Genomic DNA, 21,569 nt, shown 5'->3' with positions numbered 1-21,569 from the left:
GTGGGGTGGCGCACGATTGGCCCAGCATCGCGCGGTTTAGGGGAGGGTTTGGCCGGCAGGGATGTCCTTGTCCCATCGCGCACTAGGGACTCCTGTGGCGGGCTGGGCACAGTGCACGCTGACACTGTAGCCAGGTGTACGGTGTTTCCTCCGACACATTGGTGCAGCTGGCTTCCAGGTTAAGTGGGCATTGGGTCAAGAAGCAGTGCTGCTTGGTTGGGTTGTATTTCGGAGGACGGACAGCTCTCGACCTTCACCTCTCCGAGTCTGTACGGGAGTTGCAGCGACGAGACCAGACTAACTACCAATTGGATACCACAAAATTAGGGAGGAAAAAAAGGGTAAAATAAATCTCTCTGTACTTTGCTCCATTCATCTTTCCCTCAATCCTGACTAGTCTCCCAGTCCCTGCTGCTGAAAAACATCCCCACAGCATGATGCTGCTACCACCAAGCTTTATTGTAGGGATGGTGGCAGGTTTCCTCCAGACATGTCACTTGGCATTCAGGCCAAAGAGATCAATCTTGGTTCTGAGAGTATTTGGGTGCTTTTTGGCAAACTCCAAGCTGGCTGTCATGTGCCTTTTACTGAGGGGTGGCTTCAAAAAGTGACGGTAAAGGACGTGTAGGATTCTGTGTTTTCACAAAAGTAATTTGATAAAGCTTGATCTGTCTCCCAAGGAAAACTAATTAACGCTTCAAACATTTATTTTCTAAAAAACCCGGCCCAGCGTAATAGAACTCCCTCACTGATAATGTGCAGCTGTAGCAACACTGGCTTGTGCTCATTGTAGATAATTACCACATGTTCAGCTCTTAACTAATACAAATATTGACCTGTTACAAATTTCATCTTACATCTTCCAACAGTTAATGCTTGATAGAGAAACGGTGCGTTGAGCTCACAGAATACAAAGTAACAGATTCTGCAGTGTTGTGTTACACTGAACATAACCAGTGTACTGGATGGATGCGTGTGAGAAAATCAAGGTGAATAAATGGTAATCTGACTGGAGCATATTGAGTCTAGCCTCCTACGTCGGTGGACAACGTGAGATGTGATGCAATGTTACGTGCTTTGAGCACTAGAAAAAGCACTATATCAATCATCATGGCATATACAGTAAATCGTATGTTGAAAGAGGGGTTGAGGTCAATTCCATTTAAATTTGAGGCGAAATGTCAGTATACGTCCAACTCTTTCCCTTCTCCCCCTCCCTGATACAGGCTGAGGCTGAAGTTGCTTCCCTGAACAGGCGTATCCAGCTGGTTGAGGAGGAGTTGGACAGGGCCCAGGAGAGACTGGCGACCGCTCTGCAGAAACTGGAGGAGGCCGAGAAGGCTGCAGACGAAAGTGAGAGGTCAGTGGAACACAGCGCACGTGAACACAAAGGGGAAAACACTGCAATTCTCCAAACACCACTGTTTTAAAGGGATACTCTGGGATTTTGGCAATGAGGCCCTTTATTTTCTCCCCTAGGGTCAGATGAACTCATGGATACCATTTTTATGTCTGTCCAGTATGAAGGACATTAGAGGTAGTTTTGCGAGCCAATGCTAACTAGCATTACCCACAGACTTCCAGTCATCTGTTAGCATGCAACAACATCTATTTACTCTTGCCAGCAAGTATGAATTATAAACCAACCAGGGCTTTCTGTAAGGCAAGAATCTCGGATTGCAGCTCTATCATAGCTTGGTCAACTGTTGGAAATGGTGTAAGTGTCATCTGCATAAAGTTGTATACACTTGTACATGTTTGAAATAGGACTAATATAAGCACACACAAATAATTTATCGAAGGCCCTATGCAGCAAAGGAAGCATGACTTTTTAACATGGGATCCCATGAAGTAAGACATATTGGAAAAAGTGGGGACTTGGCCATAGTCACTGTTCTGAACCAGTGATGGGCAACTTTGATGGAGGTGGGGGCACAACAATTGGAGGAGCCACAGTGGCTCATGGGTATGCGGGCCTACAGTACCAGTCAGTTTGGACACACCTACTCAAGCTATTTCCTTTATTTTTTTTCTTCATTTTAGAATAATAATGAAGACGACTATGAAGTAACACATGGAATCATGTAACCAAAGTTTTTTTTTAAACAAATCAAAATATATTTTAGATTCTTCAAAGTAGCCACCGTTTGCCTCTCAACCAGCTTGATGTGGATTAGTCTTAAAGGAGTTTCTTCATATGCTGAGCACTTCTTGTCTGCTTTTCCTTCACCCCAACTCATAAATCAATCAAATGTATTGATGAAGCCCTTTGTACATCAGCCGATGTCACAAAGCGCTACACAGAAACCCAGCCTAAAACCCCAAACAGCAAGCAATGCAGATGTAGAAGCACAGTTGCTAGTAAAAACTCCCTAATAAAGGAAGAAACCTAGAGAGGAACCAGGCTCTGAGGGGGGACCAGTCCTCTTCTGGCTATGGCAGATTGAGATTATAACAGTACATGGCCAAGATGTTCAAACGATCATAGATGACCAGCAGGGTCAAATAATAATAATTAGAATCATCACAGTGGTTGTAGAGGGTGCAGCAGGTCAGCACCTCGGGAGTAAATGTCAGTTGACTTTTCATAGCCAATCATTCAGAGTTGGAGACAGCAGGTGCGGTCGAGAGAGAGTCGAAAACAGCAGATCCGGGACAAGGTAGGACATCTGGTGGACAGGTCAGTGTTCCATAGCCGCAGGCAGAACAGTTGAAACTGGAGCAGCAGCACGACCTGGTGGACTGGGGACAGCAAGGAGTCGCCCCCCCCACATAAGCTATTGCAGCATAAATACTGGAGGCTAAGATGGGAGTCGGGAGACACTGTAGCCCCTTCCGATGATACTTCCAGACAGGGCCAACCAGGCAGGATATAACCACACCCACTTTGCCAAAGCACAGCCCCCACATCGCTAGAGGGATATCTTCAATCACCAACTTACTACCCTGAGACAACGTTGTGTATAGCCCAAGAAGATCCCCCACGGCTCAAACCCGAGGGGGGGCGCCAAAACCATCTCAATTGGGTTGAGGTCGGGTGATGTGGAGGCCACGTCATCTGATGCACCACTCCATCACTCTCCTTAGTCAAATAGCCCTTTCACAGCCAGGAGGTGTTTTGGGTCGTCCTTTTGGGGGAAGAAAAAGAGTCCAACTAAGCGCAAACCAGATGGGATGGCGTATCGCTGCAGAATGCTGTTGGAGCCATACTGGTTAAGTGTGTCTTGAATTCTAAATAAATCCCTCACATTGTTACCAGGAAAGCACCTCCTACTCCATGTTTCACGGTGGGAACCACACATGCGGCGATCATCCGTTCACCTACTCTGCATCTCACAAAGACACCGCAGTTGGAACCAAAAATCTCCAATTTGGACTCCAGACCAAAGGACAGATTTCCACCCATCTAATGTCCATTACTCGTCTTTCTTGGTCCAGAAAAGTGGCTTCTTCTTATTGGTGTCCTTTAGCAGTGGTTTCTTTGCAGCAATTTGACCATGAAGGCCTGATTCACAGTCTCCTCTGAACAGTTGAGATGTCTGTTACTTGGACTCTGAAGCATTTATTTGGGCTGCAATTTCTGAGGCTGGTAACTCTAATGAACTTATCCTCTGCGGCAGAGGTAATTGTCTTCCTTTCCTGTGGCGGTCCTCATGAGACCCAGTTTCATAGTGCTTGATGCTTTTTGCGACTGCACAGTTTTGATGTCTTCATAGTTTTGATGTCTTCACTTCTATTCTACAATGTAGAAAATAGGAAAAATAAAGAAAAACCCTTGAATGAGTAGGTGGTTTAACTTTTGACTGGTCCTCTAAATGCAGGCTGCCAGTTGACCATCCCGGGTTTAAACCTAGTCAGTTTGTCGTTGTTGGACTGGAAGTGAAAGCAAATGGGCACAACGATGACAGACAAAAGGGGAAACGCGTACTCATCACAGGGGTATAAATCTTAAGGATCAGTTTAGAACTTCCCCTCAAATATGATGAGGGGATGTCCAGTGGGATGAGGGGATGTCCAGTGGGATGAGGGGATGGCCAACATTCTGCTAAAAATGTTTAAGAGTGCAAGGGCGAATTGAGTTGTTGCACACGTGCACTTCAGACTTTGCATTCCCTAATGAAAATATGCAAATACATGCTACATCAGGCCAATGGGCTCTCTCTAGCTCGTTCTTGGCTCTTCCCACCTCTTTGCTTGTTCTGCCCATTGTGCTTCATTTGCTCCAATTGGAAACGATGCCGGTTGATACTACTTGGGTTAGTTACCACTATCTTTGACGATTAGTGTTTGGTCTCGCTATCTTCTGTTAATTGATTGGATGTCTTTCTCTGATGCACCCTTTGAGTTTCTCCCTCATTGTGCTTCCCAGACAGTGTGTGAAATGTAGTGTCACATGCTGCTGACGGTGTGCAATATTAAGTATCGTGTGTTTTAGTTTGACAAATATCCAAAGTCTGATATCGAGTATTGGCGTATTACCACCGTGTTACATTTTTCGTATCCTAAGTTTCAATACCAAATGATTTCCTAGATGATACATTACATCTAACATGTGCGCGTTTGTTCCAGGGGCATGAAGGTGATTGAGAACAGGGCCCTGAAGGATGAGGAGAAGATGGAGCTACAGGAGATCCAGCTGAAAGAGGCCAAGCACATTGCTGAGGAGGCTGACCGCAAGTATGAGGAGGTGAGCATATCTCTCTCTCACACACACACACGCACACAATGCTTTAGTACTACCTCATATGCGTGCACACACGGACCCAATGAGGTAACATCGAGACACAAGTGGATGAGGTCATCATCGCATACTTTTCTTCTCACGTGAGGCTGTAAGCTCACTAGTACAGTTTCTCCCTAGATGTACCCAATTTATATCCACAGTGGGCATCTTTACTCACACTTCACCTGTTCACCATCTGCGCACATCTTGTGAGCAGTTGTTTCCATCTGCCATCTTGTGCAACTGCCAGTAAATAATTGTGTGTGTGCGTCTACAGGTGGCTCGTAAGCTGCTGATCATCGAGGGGGATCACGAGCGCACAGAGGAGAGGGCAGAGCTTGCTGAGGCGTGAGTGGCCACGTGATTGAACTGCACAATAGTTACACACACACACACGCATACACAGAACTACATTAGTGGTACGTTACATAAATTATTCCACACAGCCGAATAGGATTTTGTCAAATAATTTAGTTATACTGATGTTTTCCTCCAAATGAATGTAGAGATCTATTACACACAAAATGCTGCATCAATTTGACATGTACAGCATTGTAGCTCTGTATTAAACATACTCTGGTCACACAACTACAGAACTACACAATGCAGAATGCAAACATACATCTTGATGTCTCATTTGGAATATATTTGAACAATTCCCCGTCTACATCACTATACCAGGCCAGAGTCATGTATTAGGTGTTCAAGCAGCAAATCTAGGCCACATCCTCTCATGCAGTGCTGTGCCAGTTTGGTCACGCTATAACAAGCGATTGAAGATGAAAACTTTTAAAGTTCATGCCCCTCTATCATCTCAAACATGGCTGCTACTGACCAATGAACATTCAAGTGGTCTTGACCTGGCACATAAATGCATATAAATCAGACACATTATTCATATTGTAACAACTTGATAGACATGTTCCAAACACTGTCGACTCAATGTGAGCACGTTTAAATCGACCACGCGGAGGCGCTATAACGGCACTTATTTATTCCTCTTGATCTGACTACCCTGATTGCACTTGACCTGAGGACATTTGGCACACTCAGGGATGAGTCTAGCTAACCTGTAGAGTATAGTTCTTTGGCCGTATGGTTGCATTGTTGGACAGGGAAAAACAAGCTCATTGGCTTATAGCAGCCATATTGTTTGAGCGAGAGCCTTGGAAAACCTAGCATTTTAAATATGTATCCATTGATGCTATATACCAAGTTTGGTGCTGAGTGGTTCTGGAGAAGACCACATTAATACAAATGTTCAAAAATACATCATCCAAAGAATTTTGTGATCTGTTGAGTTCTGATATTTGGCAAGCATGGTAAGGAGTACAGAAGTGGCAAATCCTATGGCGATCTGTCCAATTTGTTCTGATGGTGACATTGTGGGGCCGTAGTTTGAGCCCTGCTATGGCTGCTTGACGCTATATTTAAATACAAATACTGCTTGGAGTTTGCACTTTTGTGACTGTTCCATAGTATTGGACCAACAAAATCAAGCACAGCTAAAGTTTTTAAAAGTATTTGATACGGCTCTGCATTATAGCAGTCCCACTTCCGGTATCATCCCAAACTGGCCCCATCCTCACTGTTCCCATGGCCATGAGAATAAACTTGTGTGTTTGCATAACAATGGTTCTGCATCCTAATTAATAAATGCCCTCCTCCCCCATCTGTCCGTCTCTGCATGTTTCTGGGGGTCCGACCTAAATTCAACGCATGACCCACCCCTCCACCCTCCATACGCCCCCTGCACCGCATGTGTGTGACCCATCCCTGCACTAACAGCAAAGCCAGGGCCCTGGAGGAGGAGCTGAGGGGTTTCGACCAATCGCTGAAGTCCCTGCAGGCCTCTGAAGACCAGGTATTGTGTGTTTGTCGGAGTGAATTCATACCCCTCAATTTATTCCAAATTTTGTTTTCTTTGTCGCAATTCCAAAATGCTTAAACTTTTTTTCTCTTGCCTTCTCTTACACATACTACCCCATAATGCAAAGTGAAAATGTGCTTTTAAAAATGAAATACAATTCATTTACAAGTATTCACACCCCTGAGTCAATACATGTTAGAATCACCTTTGGTAGCGATTACGGAGTATTTGCACTCTTGGATTGTACAATATTTGCACATTATTATAAATTCTTTAAACTCTGTCAAGTTGGTTGTTGATCATTGCTAGACACATTTTGAAGCCTTGCCATAGATTCTCAAGCAGATTTAGGTCATACCTGTAACTAGGCCACTCAGGAACATGCACTGTCTTGGTAAGCAACTCCAGTGTATGTTTGCCTTTTGATTTAGGTTGTCCTGCTCAAAGGTGAATTTCTCTCCCAGTGTCTTTTGGAAGGCAGACAGAACCAGGTGTTCTTTCTTCTAGGATTTTGCCTGTGCTTAGCTACAACTCCCGTACGGGCTCGGGAGAGACTAAGGTTGAAAGTCATGCGTCCTCCGATACTCAACCCAACCAAGCCGCACTGCTTTAACACAGCGCCATCCAACCCGGAAGCCAGCCGCACCAATGTGTCGGAGGAAACGCCATGCACCTGGCAACCTTGGTTAGCGTGCACTGCGCCCGGCCCGCCACAGGAGTCGCTGGTGCGCGATGAGACAAGGATTTCCCTACCGGCCAAACCCTCCCTAACCCGGACAACGCTAGGCCAATTGTGCGTCGCTCCACGGACCTCCCGGGAGTGGCCGGTTACGACAGAGCCTGGGCGCGAACCCAGAGTCTCTGGTGGCACAGCTGGCGCTGCAGTACTGCGCCACCCGGGAGGCTGATGTTTCATTTATTTGAGGCTAAATTTATTTTATTGATGTTTTATATTAAGTTAAAAGAAGTGTTAATTCAGTATTGTTGTAATTGTCATTATTACACACAAAACAATGTGTAAAAACAAAATCGGCCGATTAATCGGTATCGGCTTTTTTGGTCCTCCAATAATTGGTACCGGCATTGAAAAATCATAATCGGTCAACCTCTAATACACCATCTAAAGTGTAATAACTTCACAATGATTTAAGGTGTAGTCTGCTTTTCTTTTTTTTTTACTCATCTTCCAATAGGTTCCCTTTTCAAGGCATTAGAAAACCTCCCTGGTCTTTGGTTGAATCTGTTTTGAAACTCACTGCTCAAATGAGGGACCTTTAAAGATAATTGTATGTGTGGGAAACAGATGAGGTAGTCATTCAAAAATCATGTTAAACACTATTGCACACAGCAAGTCCATGCAGCTTATGTGATGTGTTAAGCACATTTTTACTCCTGAAATGATTTAAGCTTGCCATAAACAAAGGGGTTGAATACTTATTGACAAGACATTTCAGCTTTTCATTTTGTATTAATATGTGCACATTTATACAAACACAATTCCACTTTGACATGGGCTATTGTGTGTAGGCCAGTGTCACAATCTCTCAATTTGATTAATTTAATATCGGGCTGTAACACAACAAAATGTGAAAATCAAGGGGTGTGAATACTTTCTGAAGGCAGTGTATGTGTGTAAATGCCTATGTCTGTGTGTACTGAAAAGGAGGGGTGTGTGTGTGAATAGGGTGTCTGTCCACTGTGTCTGAAAACATGCTTTGGCGATAAAATGTAACTTACAAAGACAAATATGATCATGTTCTGAATCATTCAGTGGGGTATTTCTAACATGTCATTGACATTATATCCAATAAGTCAGATTTCGTAACCTAATGCAACTGATAATCAGTACAGAGCTCTGTTGACATAACGTGCAGGTTTAATCAACATTTTAGGATTCTACATGTTGGTTGTCGTCAGTTGTTTCCGCGGGTTGCAAAACTAGCATGACACAAGCTGGATTAAATGTAAAAGGCTTTGAAAATAAAGCTCAGTCCTCCGTTGACATTTCAGAGACGCTTGTTTTTGAAAATAACGGAATTAGGAATGAATATAAAAGTGTATACATGTCATGTCTCATCTATATCATCTTACCTCTACTGTTTTATGTCCTGCAGATTTGAGAAAAAAGATTAGTTTAAGGGGGAAAGAGCCTGTCAGGCAACCAGTAGCTTTAATTCATGCGCAGAATCCAGCCTAGCTGACGCAAAGCTGTTTTTCTTATATTTTTACCACTTTAAAAAGAACCTGGCCTCCATTGATTTGGTCACCCTAATTCTGGCCATAGACATGAGGTTTGGGCCATTTTGTGTTTTTAAGGGGATTATATAACTTTTTATTTTGACCCATTTGTGAAAATCATGTTTTTTGATTGGACACCCCACTGTGGTGAGTGTGCCTACACTTCATGGTGTGTAAGATAAATGCATGTATGAGCGTGTTCATGCTCAACTGACTGCTTTACTGTAATCTACCATTGGTCTAACATCAGGCTTGAGATTTATGGATGTAGGACCTATTTGTTGTTAAAAGATCTCAAAAGGTGCACATAGAAAGTCTCTCTGTGTGTGTGTGGAGGATGAGAAAGAAGTAATCAGAAGCATGGCCTCAGGACAAACAGGTGGTCCTCTTTGGATGACTCCCGGACCTGCAGACTCCAACCTCTCCTTCTCTTTCCATATCTTTTCAGTATCTGCCTCACTCTCCTTGACTGGCGCTTGCCTCCCTTTCTCTTCCCTACTCTTTTCTCAACTTGTGTTTGCATGAAATCCAGTGTGCATGTCAAGGAAGTGGCATCCTACTGCTTTAAAATCGATGGGAGTTTTGGTTGTGTTTAATAGGATAGCTTCACCCAGTTTCTATGTCAACTCATCCAATAAGAAATGCTTGCTTTAGTTTTCTGTTGCAAGACGTCTTGCTATGGTGTGCCCTACTGAAAATAACACAGAATTGACCCATGAGAACTTGAGCATGCACAACTCACTTTTTTTAATGCCCTTAATGCCATCTCCAGCCTAAAACATGCCATTCTAACGACAGTGAACATTACTCGTATAGCTTGTCTTTCGTTGAGGCTGTTGCTTAAACTGATTTCCTGTTGTGAGGTAGGCACACTATAATATGGAGATTTGGTAGTGTCAAGGGTCTGTAACTGCTGTGGTGTGTGGTTAGCCTCATGTCTTTTCTCTGACATAAGGCACTCATTCTTCCTGTTTCCGAGTTATCTACTCCTCCCGAGACCATTTGTCATCTCTCACCATCAATTATCTTAAACTGTATTGCCAATGTTTTCACACTGCTCCTCTTTCCTCCTTTTCACTGCTCCGCCCTCGTTGCCATCTCTCCGTGTCTTCTGATTCTCTTGAAACAAACTCAATGGCGACCTCTCCTCAAATCCAGTAAATGTGCTGAACTGGAGGAGGAGCTGAAAAACGTCACCAATAACCTTAAGTCCCTGGAGGCCCAGGCAGAGAAGGTAGCGTGTCCGTGTGTTTGGTATTTTACCTGGTTGTGTAAACCTCAGATTAATCTAGCATGTACCTGTGGGCATGTTTTTGTCTGACTGTTTACATCTCTGAGGAAGCGATTTAGTAAGTATTGTGCATTGACAATTTCTTTGCACGTGGTGTGTGTGTGTGTGTACACGTAGGGTTAGTACCTGTATCTCTGTGCAGCATGTGTATTTGAGTGCAGCTGCTGTATTCACCCTACACCAGAGGTTCTGTATTGACTCTGCCTTGAACAACATTGCCTGTGTGTGTAATTCATTTCCTGATGCCTCAGGCAGTTAACCTTGGGTTACTTGGTCAGTGTAGTTAATTTCCCTTTGCCATTTACCCCCATTCCAGTCTTGAATACCTCCTACCTCTCCCAGACATCCATTCTTGTCATCAATGCCCTTTACAGCCTATGTTTATAATTCATAGAAAGGTCACACTTGCATGATTAAATGAGCATTTAATCTCCATATTTCTGATTGGACCGAAGGCCTGCATGGACCAACACCCCCATACTAAGTTAAGGGTTTGGTCTAATATAACATAGAGAACGTTACTTTTAATGAATCGTTCCTTTGCACCCACTTTGTAATTGTTATCCTCCAATGACCCTGCAGTGGAATACAGATTAACACTTCCAGAGCGATGTTCAATAGGCACCAAACAGGAGAGACTAACAGGACTCATTTTCTGTTGCAGAAACATTTGACGGTTTCCAATGCGTGACCTAATGACCACAACTCAGGTTTATAATTGTTGCCTCTGTATTCCTGCAAATGCATGTCCAGATCTGCTCCGAGTAGATGCATAGTAAACATACCTACAAGTGAACTTTCTTCAGTGGAATAATGGTTAGATAAGTGGTGTTCTCGTGTTTCACCAGTGACTGATTTAGACCTGGGAAACCAATGGCCTTTCCTATTGGGCATAATATTTAGAAGTTTGCCAAGTTAAATGTTTTGTGTAGGAATTCTTCAAATTCCTATCTAGTTATTTTGTTTGGTACATTTCTATTTTCAACATTCTGAACGTTTTACACCTCGATTATTCAATGTTTTTTTTTTTCTTCAAGACAATCAGTGATGATTGGGCAATTGAGACACTGCGTTCCAACCATATTCAAGGCCCCACCCAGAATTGCAATCTCAGCAAGAATTCTGGTATCTCTAGAGCTGTAGACAGATGGATTAATTTAACCTCTGAAGGAGCCAAGTCACACATGCACTGTTGACTTCACTGGGATGGCCCTTGATATTATTCTATTTGTTGAACTAATTTGGCATGCATTATAATGGCATGTTTTTAGGAATCCTTCTATTGCAGCATCAACGAACTGGTCTTATACATGAGATTGAGTTCATGTCAGTTTATGTTTTGTTGTTTGGGCGCTCTGCTTTGAACTGACAGTCCTCTGTTCTACTACAGTACTCCCAGAAGGAGGACAAGTATGAGGAAGAGATCAAGATCCTGACTGACAAGCTCAAAGAGGTAAGTGGATAACCTGTAGAACAGGGATCATCAAGTAGATTCAGACGTGAGCCTATTTATTATTTTATAAGAAAAATAAGCCGACGGTAAGGGGGCCAGAACGTAATTACAAATAATTAGTACTTTGCAAGTTGAGCGCAAGAATCTCCAACAGATGTAATATTTGACTAAAACATGATAATTTCAAACCTTGCTTACATTTGTATAGGATCACATACAGTGAGCTCCAAGTAATTGGACCGTGACCGACAAAAATATAATCCCCGCCAAAATGCTAACCTTCCCTGTTATGCTAACCTCTCACCATTACAATGTCTTGGGATTATGATATTTGTGCGTTCAACCTTACCTCATCATTATTCACAATTTTATTCAGCACTATCTGTAATCATTAGTGTGACACTCAAATTACACACTACATTTACTACAAAATAATCTAATAATTCATCAAAACAAATGGCAAATGCTTTCAACAAATTTGTAGACTGACATGCTTGATGTAATCATTGCGTGCTAGGTATATGGGACGTACGTGAATTTGTCCCAATATTTCTTTATTCACAAAGTCAGGTTAGTTTGGTTTTAATTCCTTTTGTAGTCTACAAGTTAACCTATTTAGTCTAGGTCAAGGTTTTTGTAGTTTCTTGATTGAATGCTTTGTTTGGACTTATTTTCTTAGGCTGAGACTCGTGCTGAGTTTGCTGAGAGGTCTGTGGCCAAGTTGGAAAAGACCATCGATGATCTGGAAGGTAGGATCCAGACGCTTTGCCTTGATGGTGCATTGGGATATACAGGAGGGGTCCTGTTCTGGTTTAATCAGTCTATTTTAGCATATATTACTTTCCCTTTGGCAGCTTCCCTCACTCCTGTTTTTTCCCCTCCTGTTCTCCACTCTTTCTCTTTTTCCCTTCACTCTTTGGCCTCTCTGAACAGATGAGCTATATGCACAGAAACTCAAGTACAAGGCCATTAGTGAGGAGTTGGACCATGCCCTCAATGACATGACCTCCATGTAAATACGGGCTGACCGTGTGTGTGGGTGGCATGCAGGGCCTGTGGGGTTTGACTGAGAATCTAATATTCCACTGCACTGAAGTCAGGGGGCCAGGAAGAACACCTGACTCTCTATAACACGTCACCTAACAGCCATGTAATGTTCACTTTTCTAAGGAGTTGGCAAATGTGACAAACTTTTCTAAGGAGTTGGCAAATGTGACAAACTACATCATGCAAAAGTAAAGCTTGAGTCATGCAACAAAATCTGCCAACCAACACTATTTATACTAATGGGTTTTTGTGATTGGAAAAAATATCTAAGTGTGATATGAGTGGTGTGACATTTAAAAGGTGGTTTGTGAAGTAATAGCTGAATTACTGAATGCTTGCAATATCAATTGCACTAAATGTCCACAAGAAAAGAGTCAGTGATACCCAATGGCTACTAATCATCACAATGTAATGATTCTCAGAATCTGTAGTCACGGTCTCTCAACCCCTCTGTTTTCAGATAAATGTCGGGAAGCTCACTTCCTCACTCCCCTGTTGTGGTTTCAAGAATTTCGTCTCAGTCCTCCTGATGAACATCCATTTCGGTGGCGTGGTTCTCTCTCCCCCTTCCTTCCTGTCCATCTTCACTCATTCCTTACGTGGTTGTTAAATCTGCCCCCTTTGTGCTTTTCTTTTCACTTAGTCCTTTGCCCCACTCTCTCTCTCTCGGGCAACTCTTTGTTTCTTTGGGTCACTATGCACTGTGCTCAAGCCTGCACTCTTTGTATTTCTCTATCTTGCCTTGTCCCATGTTTCACCCTGTTCTCTACATGTGATTCTATATAAATGTTGAACAAAGGGAGGAGGAAAAACCTGTCTGCTGTCTCTAACAATGGTTTTTTTTGGGGGGGGGGCGCGCTAGGGTAGCTTCAAAGTGACATCACAAACACAATGGTTTCTGTTGCTCTTACCATGTTCATTGTTTTTCCACAAATAGTCATGGTAGAAATTGTACATTTTAATGAGCAGAGGGATTGGCAGTAGTGATGGTGCCTCCACAGTGGGGTTTAGGATAGAAATAAGAATGCAACAGGGCAAAGCACAAGGTTTCATTAAACATGTGACAGTGGTATTTTTGCTAATTTACTCTTATCGAGAGCCGCTGCAACAAGTTAATTCAAACAAGATGTCACATAATTGATAGGGTCTGTTTACACATACAACTAGATGAGCCACAATGGTGCACGAGCAGTACAACAAACTGAATAGAAGTGCAGCTTACATGAAATATGAACATGCTTGAAAAATAAACTCATTCAAATTTCAATATGAAGATCCACCCCATCTACTGTCTGTTTGACAGCCTAACTTGGGTTTGGGCTCATTCTGTGTTGCATCTGATCTCCTGTAGTTGTTTGTCTTGTACTTGCTCCGGGTTATCTTGGTGGAGTGGGTTTGCAAAATTCTATGATGTCACGCAATTTATAAACTGGTCAGGTAAGATTGATAGATTTAGGTCGAGCACTGATTTAGTCCTGGCTTGCAGTCGGCGTTCCAATTCATCCCAACGGTTGAGGTCAGGGCTCTCTGCAGGCCAGTCAAGTTCTTCCACACCGATTTCAACAAACCATTGCTGTATGGACCTCGCTTTCTGCACGGGGACATATTTGTATTTATTATGAATTCCCATTAGCTACTGTCAGAGCAGCAGCTACTCTTCATTGGGTACAGCAAAATTAAGGCAGTTTATACAATTTTAAAATCATTACAATACATTCTCAGATTGCACAACACTCAGGCCCCATTGTCATGCTGAAACAGGAAAGGGCCTTCCCCAAACTTGTCACAAATTTGGAAGCACAGTATAGAATGTCATTGTATGCTGTAGCGTTAAGACTTCCCTTGACTGGAACTGAGGGGCTTAGCCTGACCCATGAAAAACAGCCCCACACAATTATTCTTCCTCAGACAAACTTTAGTTGGCTCTATGGATTCAGTCCGGTAACATTCTCCTGGCATCTGCCAAACCCAGATTTGTCTGTCGGACTGCCTGACAGTGAAGTGATTCCTCACTCCAGAGAATGTGTTTCTGCTTCTGAGTCCAATGGTGGCGAGCTTTATACCACTCCAGCCGAGGCTTGGCATTGCGCACGGTGATCTTAGGCTTGTGTGTAGTTGCTCTGCCGTGGAAACCCATTTAATGAAGCTCATGACGAACAGTTCTTGTGCTGATTTTGCTACCAGAAGGCAGTTTCACACTCTTTAGTGAGTGTTGCAACTGAGAACAGACAATTGACACTCTTCAGCACTCTGTGTGCCTGTTCTGTGAGTTTGTGTGGCCTACCACTTTGCGGCTAAGCCGTGATGTTTCCTTTTTTACAATAACAGCACTTACACCATACAAAGTGCCTGAAATAGTTTTTTAGTGTCAAAATATTTATACCATTCACTCTGCTTCATAGTTTCATAGTATGATCATGTCAGAAACTTGACCAATAGTAGTAGGCTACATCAACTATAGCAGTAGGCCTACCTGTATGGGGAAAAACACACATTTAAATGGAACTGTAGTCTACCTCGGTCATAATTTGGAGGTAGGTTGTAATCTATAGTATCAATGGGTTTTATAAACTTTTCACACACTCAAACCAGCTGATGAACAGAAAGGCAGTTGCAGATAGTGTTAGTTGTATTAACTTTTGAGGCAGCAGATAATGTAGAATAGACCCTAACCCGATATTCTGATTTGATAGGACAAAGCTGTTAATGGATGTGTTTGTTCTGCCCTGCAAAGTAGACAGCTAGCCAACTGTTTGATTTAATGAACAAGGCTAATTGACTGCAGATGGTTGTAGAATTTTACTGAACTTTTATTTTTGATGGCATGAGAAATATGACTGTCCATATAGGCTACTCGTATTGAACCCAAAGTCAATAGCTTCCTGGCAGATGAGACGGTGTGCTTCTGATTCTGCTTCCACGCCCGCTGTCTGTTTACATCTCTGGTGTGGCAGGTAAAATGACTGCGCGTCCTGTTCACGTCCTGTTCCTGTTCACGTCCTCTTCATGGTGTAGCTCCTCTGAAACAACCCCTCCTGAAAAGAATCACATGAAATCGCACTTGTGCTTAATAGCCTACAGAGGTATGGAATGCAATAGTTGGAACGTATCGAACATGTCCTTTGTACAACAAAGGTGTAGCCTAACTACTTCGAGGGTGTTCATCGCAGACCAAGGAGGGGGCAGCGGAGTGTGCAGCAGCTACATAAAATTACAAGTGCAGACATCTTTAGCCTAAAGAAAATCAGGTTTCCAGAAAATCCAGACCCGCAGCCACTCCGATTATAGAGATTTCAATTAGATTAGAAAAACTTGATTCAGATTTTAATATGACCACATTCCTGATTATGGTGATTAAAAAATATTATATTTGTAGTAAATTCACTTCAACTTAAGGATGCAGTGGTTGAATATTCAGGAGAATATCTTTCTTGCATGAGGAAAAACATGACAACTTTTCCCAGTGACTCTATCCTAGGCCGCTGTCAACTGGGCCAAATTGTGGCATGTTCAGATTGAAACTTTACGTAGAACAAACGTGCCTCTGACATGCAGAATAGGGGTCAGCTCTATTTATTACATTTCTTTCTGCAACGTTCCACAATTGCGTTAAAGGCCCAACACACCCTACTCAAACAGAGCGACAGAGTGTCGTTTACAGTCACTCCCAGAATTTGTGCTGCCATAAGTATGTACATATGCTCGGTCGCTGCATTTGCCTGAAGTGTGTAGCGGCCTTTTGCTGAACGTGGTCCTATAGTCTCCATGTTGCTCAGGTATTCCCTTCCTCAGTGTACACATCCCTTTTTCCAGATGCATTTTACACTTCCTACACTGTGCTTTAGTGGGCTTCCAACGAGTGGTCACTCAAAGTATTCTTTTGGGCTGGGCGATTATGGCATATTAACTTGTGAGCTATATCTGGATTTTTAAATGTTTTCTGTAATTAAGCTTTGTACAATTTTAAAGGTAAAAAAACGACTGCATTTGAAACTGTTAGCAATGATCTAATGAATTCAGGGCTTTAGATTATACCTAGGCTAAATATCAGCCTTCCACAACCATAAGACTCATTCATTTAATTATTTTATCACAAAAATAAAGGGAACACTTAAAAACAATGTAACTCCAAATCAATCACACTGTGAAATCAAACTGTCCACTTAGGAAGCAACACTGACAATAAATGTCACATGCTGTTGTGCAAATGGAATAGACAACAGGTGGAAATTATAGGCAATTAGCAAGACACCCCCAATAAAGGAGTGGTTCTGCAGGTGGTGACCACAGACCACTTCTCAGTTCCTATGCTTCCTGGCTGATGTTTTGGTCACTTTTGAATGCTGGTGGTGCTTTCACTCTAGTGGTAGCATGAGACTGAGTCCACAACCCACACAAGTGGCTCAGGTAGTGCAACTCATCCAGGATGGCACGTCAATGCGAGCTGTGGCAAGAGGGTTTGCTGTGTCTGTCAGCGTAGTGTCCAGAGCATGGAGGCGCTACCAGGAGACAGGCCAGTACATCAGGAGATTTGGAGGAGGCCGTAGGAGGGCAACAACCCAGCAACAGCACTGCTACCTCCGCCTTTGTGCAAGGACAAGCACGAGGAGCACTGCCAGAGCCCTGTAAAATGGCCTCCAGCAGGCCACAAATGTGCATGTGTCTGCTCAAACGGTCAGAAACAGACTCCATCAGGGCCCGACGTCCACAGGTGGGGGTTGGCAAATTCGCCACTGGCGCCCTGTGCTCTTCACAGATGAAAGCAGGGTCACACTAAGCACATGTGACAGTCTGCAGACGCCGTGGAGAACGTTCTGCTGCCTGCAACGTCCTCCAGCAGGACTGGTTTGGCGGTGGGTCAGTCATGGTGTGGGGTGGCATTTCTTTGGGGGACCGCACAACCCTCGCCAGAGGTAGCCTCACTACCATTAGGTACCGAGATGAGATCCTCAGACCCCTTGTGAGACCATATGCTGGTGCGGTTGACCCTGGGTTCCTCCTAATGCAAGACTATGCTAGACCTCATGTGGCTGGAGTGTGTCCGCAGGCATTGATGCTATGGACTGGCCCGCCCGTTCCCCAGACCTGAATCCAATTGAGCACATCTGGAACATTCTCGCTCCATCCACCAACGCCACGTTGCACCACAGACTGTCCAGGAGTTGGCAGATGCTTTAGTCCAGGTCTGGGAGGAGATCCCTCAGGAGACCATCTGCCACCTCATCAGGAGCATGCCCAGGTGTTGTAGGGAGGTCATACAGGCACGTGGAGGCCACACACACTACTGAGCCTCATTTGACTTGTTTTAAGGACATTATATCAAAGTAGGATCAGCTTGTAGATTTGTGATTTTTGTTGTCAGCACATTCAACTATGTAAAGAAAAAAGTATTTATTAAGAATATTTCATTCATCCAGATCTAGGATGTGTTATTTTAATGTTCCCTTTTATTTTTTTGAGCAGTGTAGTTTAACCTGCAATAACTCTTTCTGGCTTTCTCGTCAGTCCTATGAAAATCCCCGTTTTGCTCATAATGCACATTCACTAATGATGACAACTATCTCCTTGTCGCAGGTATTACAGAAAATGTAACGCGGCTCCATCTCTCAAGCACAAGCCCACGTGCTAGCTCCTTGTCAAGTTTAGCTAACTTGGATCTATTTGCTAGCTAACAAGGTAGAACAGTTGCATTGTGAACACACCCTTCTACCTCCAACTGTTTGAACAACGTGCTAGCCTGTCCACTATGTTCAGATGTTGAAATCAAGTGGCCTTTCCAAATTTCTCAGCTCTGTAGTGCTAGGGCAAAAGAACAACACCTCATGGTCCACAGGACCGAGTTTGGGGAAACACTGCCCTAGTGGTTGACCTAGTAAGTCTGCCCTTTTGTGGCTATTTTTTTCTTCATCTTCCCTCTACTCCATGCTCAGGTAATGTGACCTTTTCTGTACTCTGCATATTTTTATTATTCATTCTGTTTACTATGCTCCACTATTTTTCCTTCTTACATCCACTTGATTGTTTTACTGTCTAGACTTATTTTTTTATAGCAGTGTTGCTCAATGCGTATCCCGGGGACCCACTAAAATGTTGGGTTTTGGATATTATACTGCTTTTACACAGGCAGCCCAATTATATATATATATGTATTATCATGAATTGGTCTTATGACCAATCATAAGCTCAAACATATTTGATGTGTAAAGATGTGATTGGTCAAAAGACTAGTGAAAGAATTGGACTGTCTTTGTAAATGCAGCTTTTGTATATCTGCCTGGTTCATGAATACAAGTTAAGCCGCTTAAAGTTACTGGTCATTTACCAAAGTTACCGGACTCTAATTTGGTAATTAACAGGTATTAACAGGTTGCTTGACTGTGGCTAGCATGACTGCCTATGGTAACTTTTTAGTAAGTTATACTTTTAAAGTGTGTATATACAAGTTTCTAGTGAATAGACCACAAGGTTCAAGAGAAAATAGCTAAATTAATGAAGAAAGCATAAACAATGGCATTATTTCAAATAACTCTGCAACCGTAATAATTTGAGATTGTGTGGCCTTATCACATAAAATAAGAGACCCAGAGATAATTAGTTACATGATCATCTGAAGTACTCAAAGACCACCTAGTTATCATCTGATAAAATAACAATGGGAAAGTTACCAACATTCTGGTAATTTACTGGGTAACTTCAAAAGTTTCCACTAATACCTTCCTTTTGCAACACTACCACTGAGGATTGCTCATTTGACAAATGTTGAGTTATATTTTGAGGGTAACATTGCCCAAACAATCATTCATATTGAGCAAAATCATAATTAAAATAGGAAACCGTCACAAAGGTTAGAAAACAGGTTTAAGTAATTATTGGGGTTATAGTCAGTTGTCATAAACTGACAATGGCTGATTATGGCAGTGTTCTGTAGCCCTTAAAACAGAGCTCTATTAGTGGTACCTAGGGATTCTTGGCGTGTTACCCAGATAAATAATAAATGATTAATCTCTCCCTCTCCAGAGAGACTGGCCAATGCCAAGGAGGAGAACCTCAAGATCCATGCCACCCTGGACCAGACCCTGCAGGACCTCAACAGCTTCTGAGAACCCCCCCCCCTCCGACTTCTCTCTTTCTGCCTCTCCTTTCTCCTCACTGCTGTTGTTGGGGATTTACACTTGTGATGCTGAAGCATGCCAAAACCACTATTTACTATGACACCTTTATTCTCAACAGCTTTGATTGTTCTTGTTACAGAGTTCATCAATGTGACACATTGTGGAAGGGCTTGCCTTTATCCATTGGAATGGTCTTTAATAGGGACACTCGGTCATACTTACGTGGTCTACTATGCCATCTTCTCCTTGTTTGAATGTGGCTAGCATGACTGCCTTTTAAGGATTCCTTGCCAAGTTAGAGAACACGGTCAGTCTACTCACCCATAGAATATCCCATTTTGGTTTCTATCCATTCAAGATCAACCATAGAAAATGGGAAACGGGGCACATGATTTTTCTAGCCATTTACTACATAGGATTATTCACTTCTGACTTCAGTCCTGCCGTTGTATTCCATGGACTGGTTCTGTTTTCTTCTGTATCACCTTCCTTTAATGACTAAACCCTCAAAAGTTCACACATCTGAAAGTGCTGAAGTGGTAAGCAAGATTGAAGAAGCTCCACTTGGTCTATCAGAGGGCTGGGCCATCACTATGTTGCTTTGGCCTTTGCAATCCTTTATGATTAGTCAACACCAAAAAAGAATAGTGGATAGGGTCCAAAATGGAACTAGGCTTCTTTCCGTCCTTATATACAGTATATCCCTTTTATCCCGCCCTTTGCCTACTTTACACCAATATAGTCTGGGACAAAAACCACATTGGGTGGTCTGAATTTGATGTCCAAGCGGTATCATGCAATCAAGTTAGTTGTTTGTTTTTCCTATTCCTTGGGGATATGCATAATTTGTTTATGATATTTTGCCTAATGTATGTGTGTTCTCCTCCTGAAACCATAGCCACAATCAAAAAACAGTGCTGCACTTGTATGACACTAATTATTCGGCCTCAACTCTACAATTCTGAACTTTTTTAAGCGAATTGGTCTTTTGACCTATTACATCATATTTTCCAGAGGTTGTTGGTCAAATGATATCAGAATTGGGCTGCCTGTTAATGCAGCCTTTAGTTTGAGAGGCTGTTGGGTTCACAAATCAATCACTTTGCCAGTATCATGCCAATTATAGAAAATGGGTGGGGGATTTAAACTTATACTTTAAGTAGGATTTAAACTACAACACGTAAAATAATTCACCTTAATGTTTTAACTGGAAATTCACCAGAGATGTATAACCACTTTGTCTTGTTCCATTGTAATGTTTTCTTTGTTGAATAAAGACCATGATTTTTACTGCCATACAAAACTGTCTCTCTGGATTTTCATATGAAGTTAAATTCTCCAAGTGCAATCTGATTGTTGTGTGGACTATTTTAGATTGCACAAGCCAGGGATGGGTCAATTCAGTCTGAGTTGCTTTATAATTAGCCCATTTTAAAAACTCACATCGTAAGGGATGCATGCATAAAATATAGACACGAGTAGAATTTCCATCATGTTGCGTGCACAACCGCTCACTAGCAAACAGTAATGTACAGCTCCTACCTGGGAGGAAAAGTGATCTTCATTAAATGATGAATGACATTTTTATGTCTTGATGTGTAGCATGTCTTCATACTGTATACATACATTTGTATTAAATGTTGAGTGGCTGACATTTATGTTCAGACCTTATTGTTATTGATAAGTGAATTTGTATGAATGTCTGTATTTGTGTCTGTGCTTTGTCCATGTTTTGGTAACCCTACTTGTATGTGTCCACTCGGTTCATATCGAGTTTGTGCCTTGTGTGTGTGGGAGCCCTCAATGCTTTGTACTTGCTGTACCGAGGCAGAAAT

The 21,569-nt window shown here is 42.6% G+C and overlaps 1 protein-coding gene across 8 annotated transcripts in view; it reads left to right on the top strand.

Annotated features, from left to right (window-relative positions):
- LOC124043421 (tropomyosin alpha-3 chain) overlaps positions 1 to 21,037 on the top strand; it is a 36,426-nt gene extending 15,389 nt beyond the window's left edge. For 2 of the 8 annotated variants that reach the window (XM_046362021.1, XM_046362025.1), the window contains 8 exons: positions 1,227 to 1,360; positions 4,570 to 4,687; positions 5,001 to 5,071; positions 6,512 to 6,587; positions 11,513 to 11,575; positions 12,255 to 12,324; positions 12,509 to 12,587; positions 13,083 to 13,438. In XM_046362021.1, the coding sequence (XP_046217977.1) occupies positions 1,227 to 1,360; positions 4,570 to 4,687; positions 5,001 to 5,071; positions 6,512 to 6,587; positions 11,513 to 11,575; positions 12,255 to 12,324; positions 12,509 to 12,587; positions 13,083 to 13,086 (615 nt within the window). In that variant the 3' untranslated portion in view covers positions 13,087 to 13,438. Of the gene's footprint in view, positions 1 to 1,226; positions 1,361 to 4,569; positions 4,688 to 5,000; positions 5,072 to 6,511; positions 6,588 to 9,989; positions 10,066 to 11,512; positions 11,576 to 12,254; positions 12,325 to 12,508; positions 12,588 to 13,082; positions 13,439 to 19,639 lie in introns of those variants that run through there. The other 6 variants (XM_046362019.1, XM_046362023.1, XM_046362022.1 and 3 more) reach the window with 3 other exon arrangements.
- Positions 21,038 to 21,569: the final 532 nt, after the last annotated feature.

Source organism: Oncorhynchus gorbuscha, linkage group LG09, assembly GCF_021184085.1.
Source record: "Oncorhynchus gorbuscha isolate QuinsamMale2020 ecotype Even-year linkage group LG09, OgorEven_v1.0, whole genome shotgun sequence".
Lineage (NCBI taxonomy): Eukaryota > Metazoa > Chordata > Actinopteri > Salmoniformes > Salmonidae > Oncorhynchus > Oncorhynchus gorbuscha.
The sequence above is the reverse complement of the archived record's forward strand: the minus strand, read 5'-3'. Positions and strand labels throughout refer to the sequence as shown.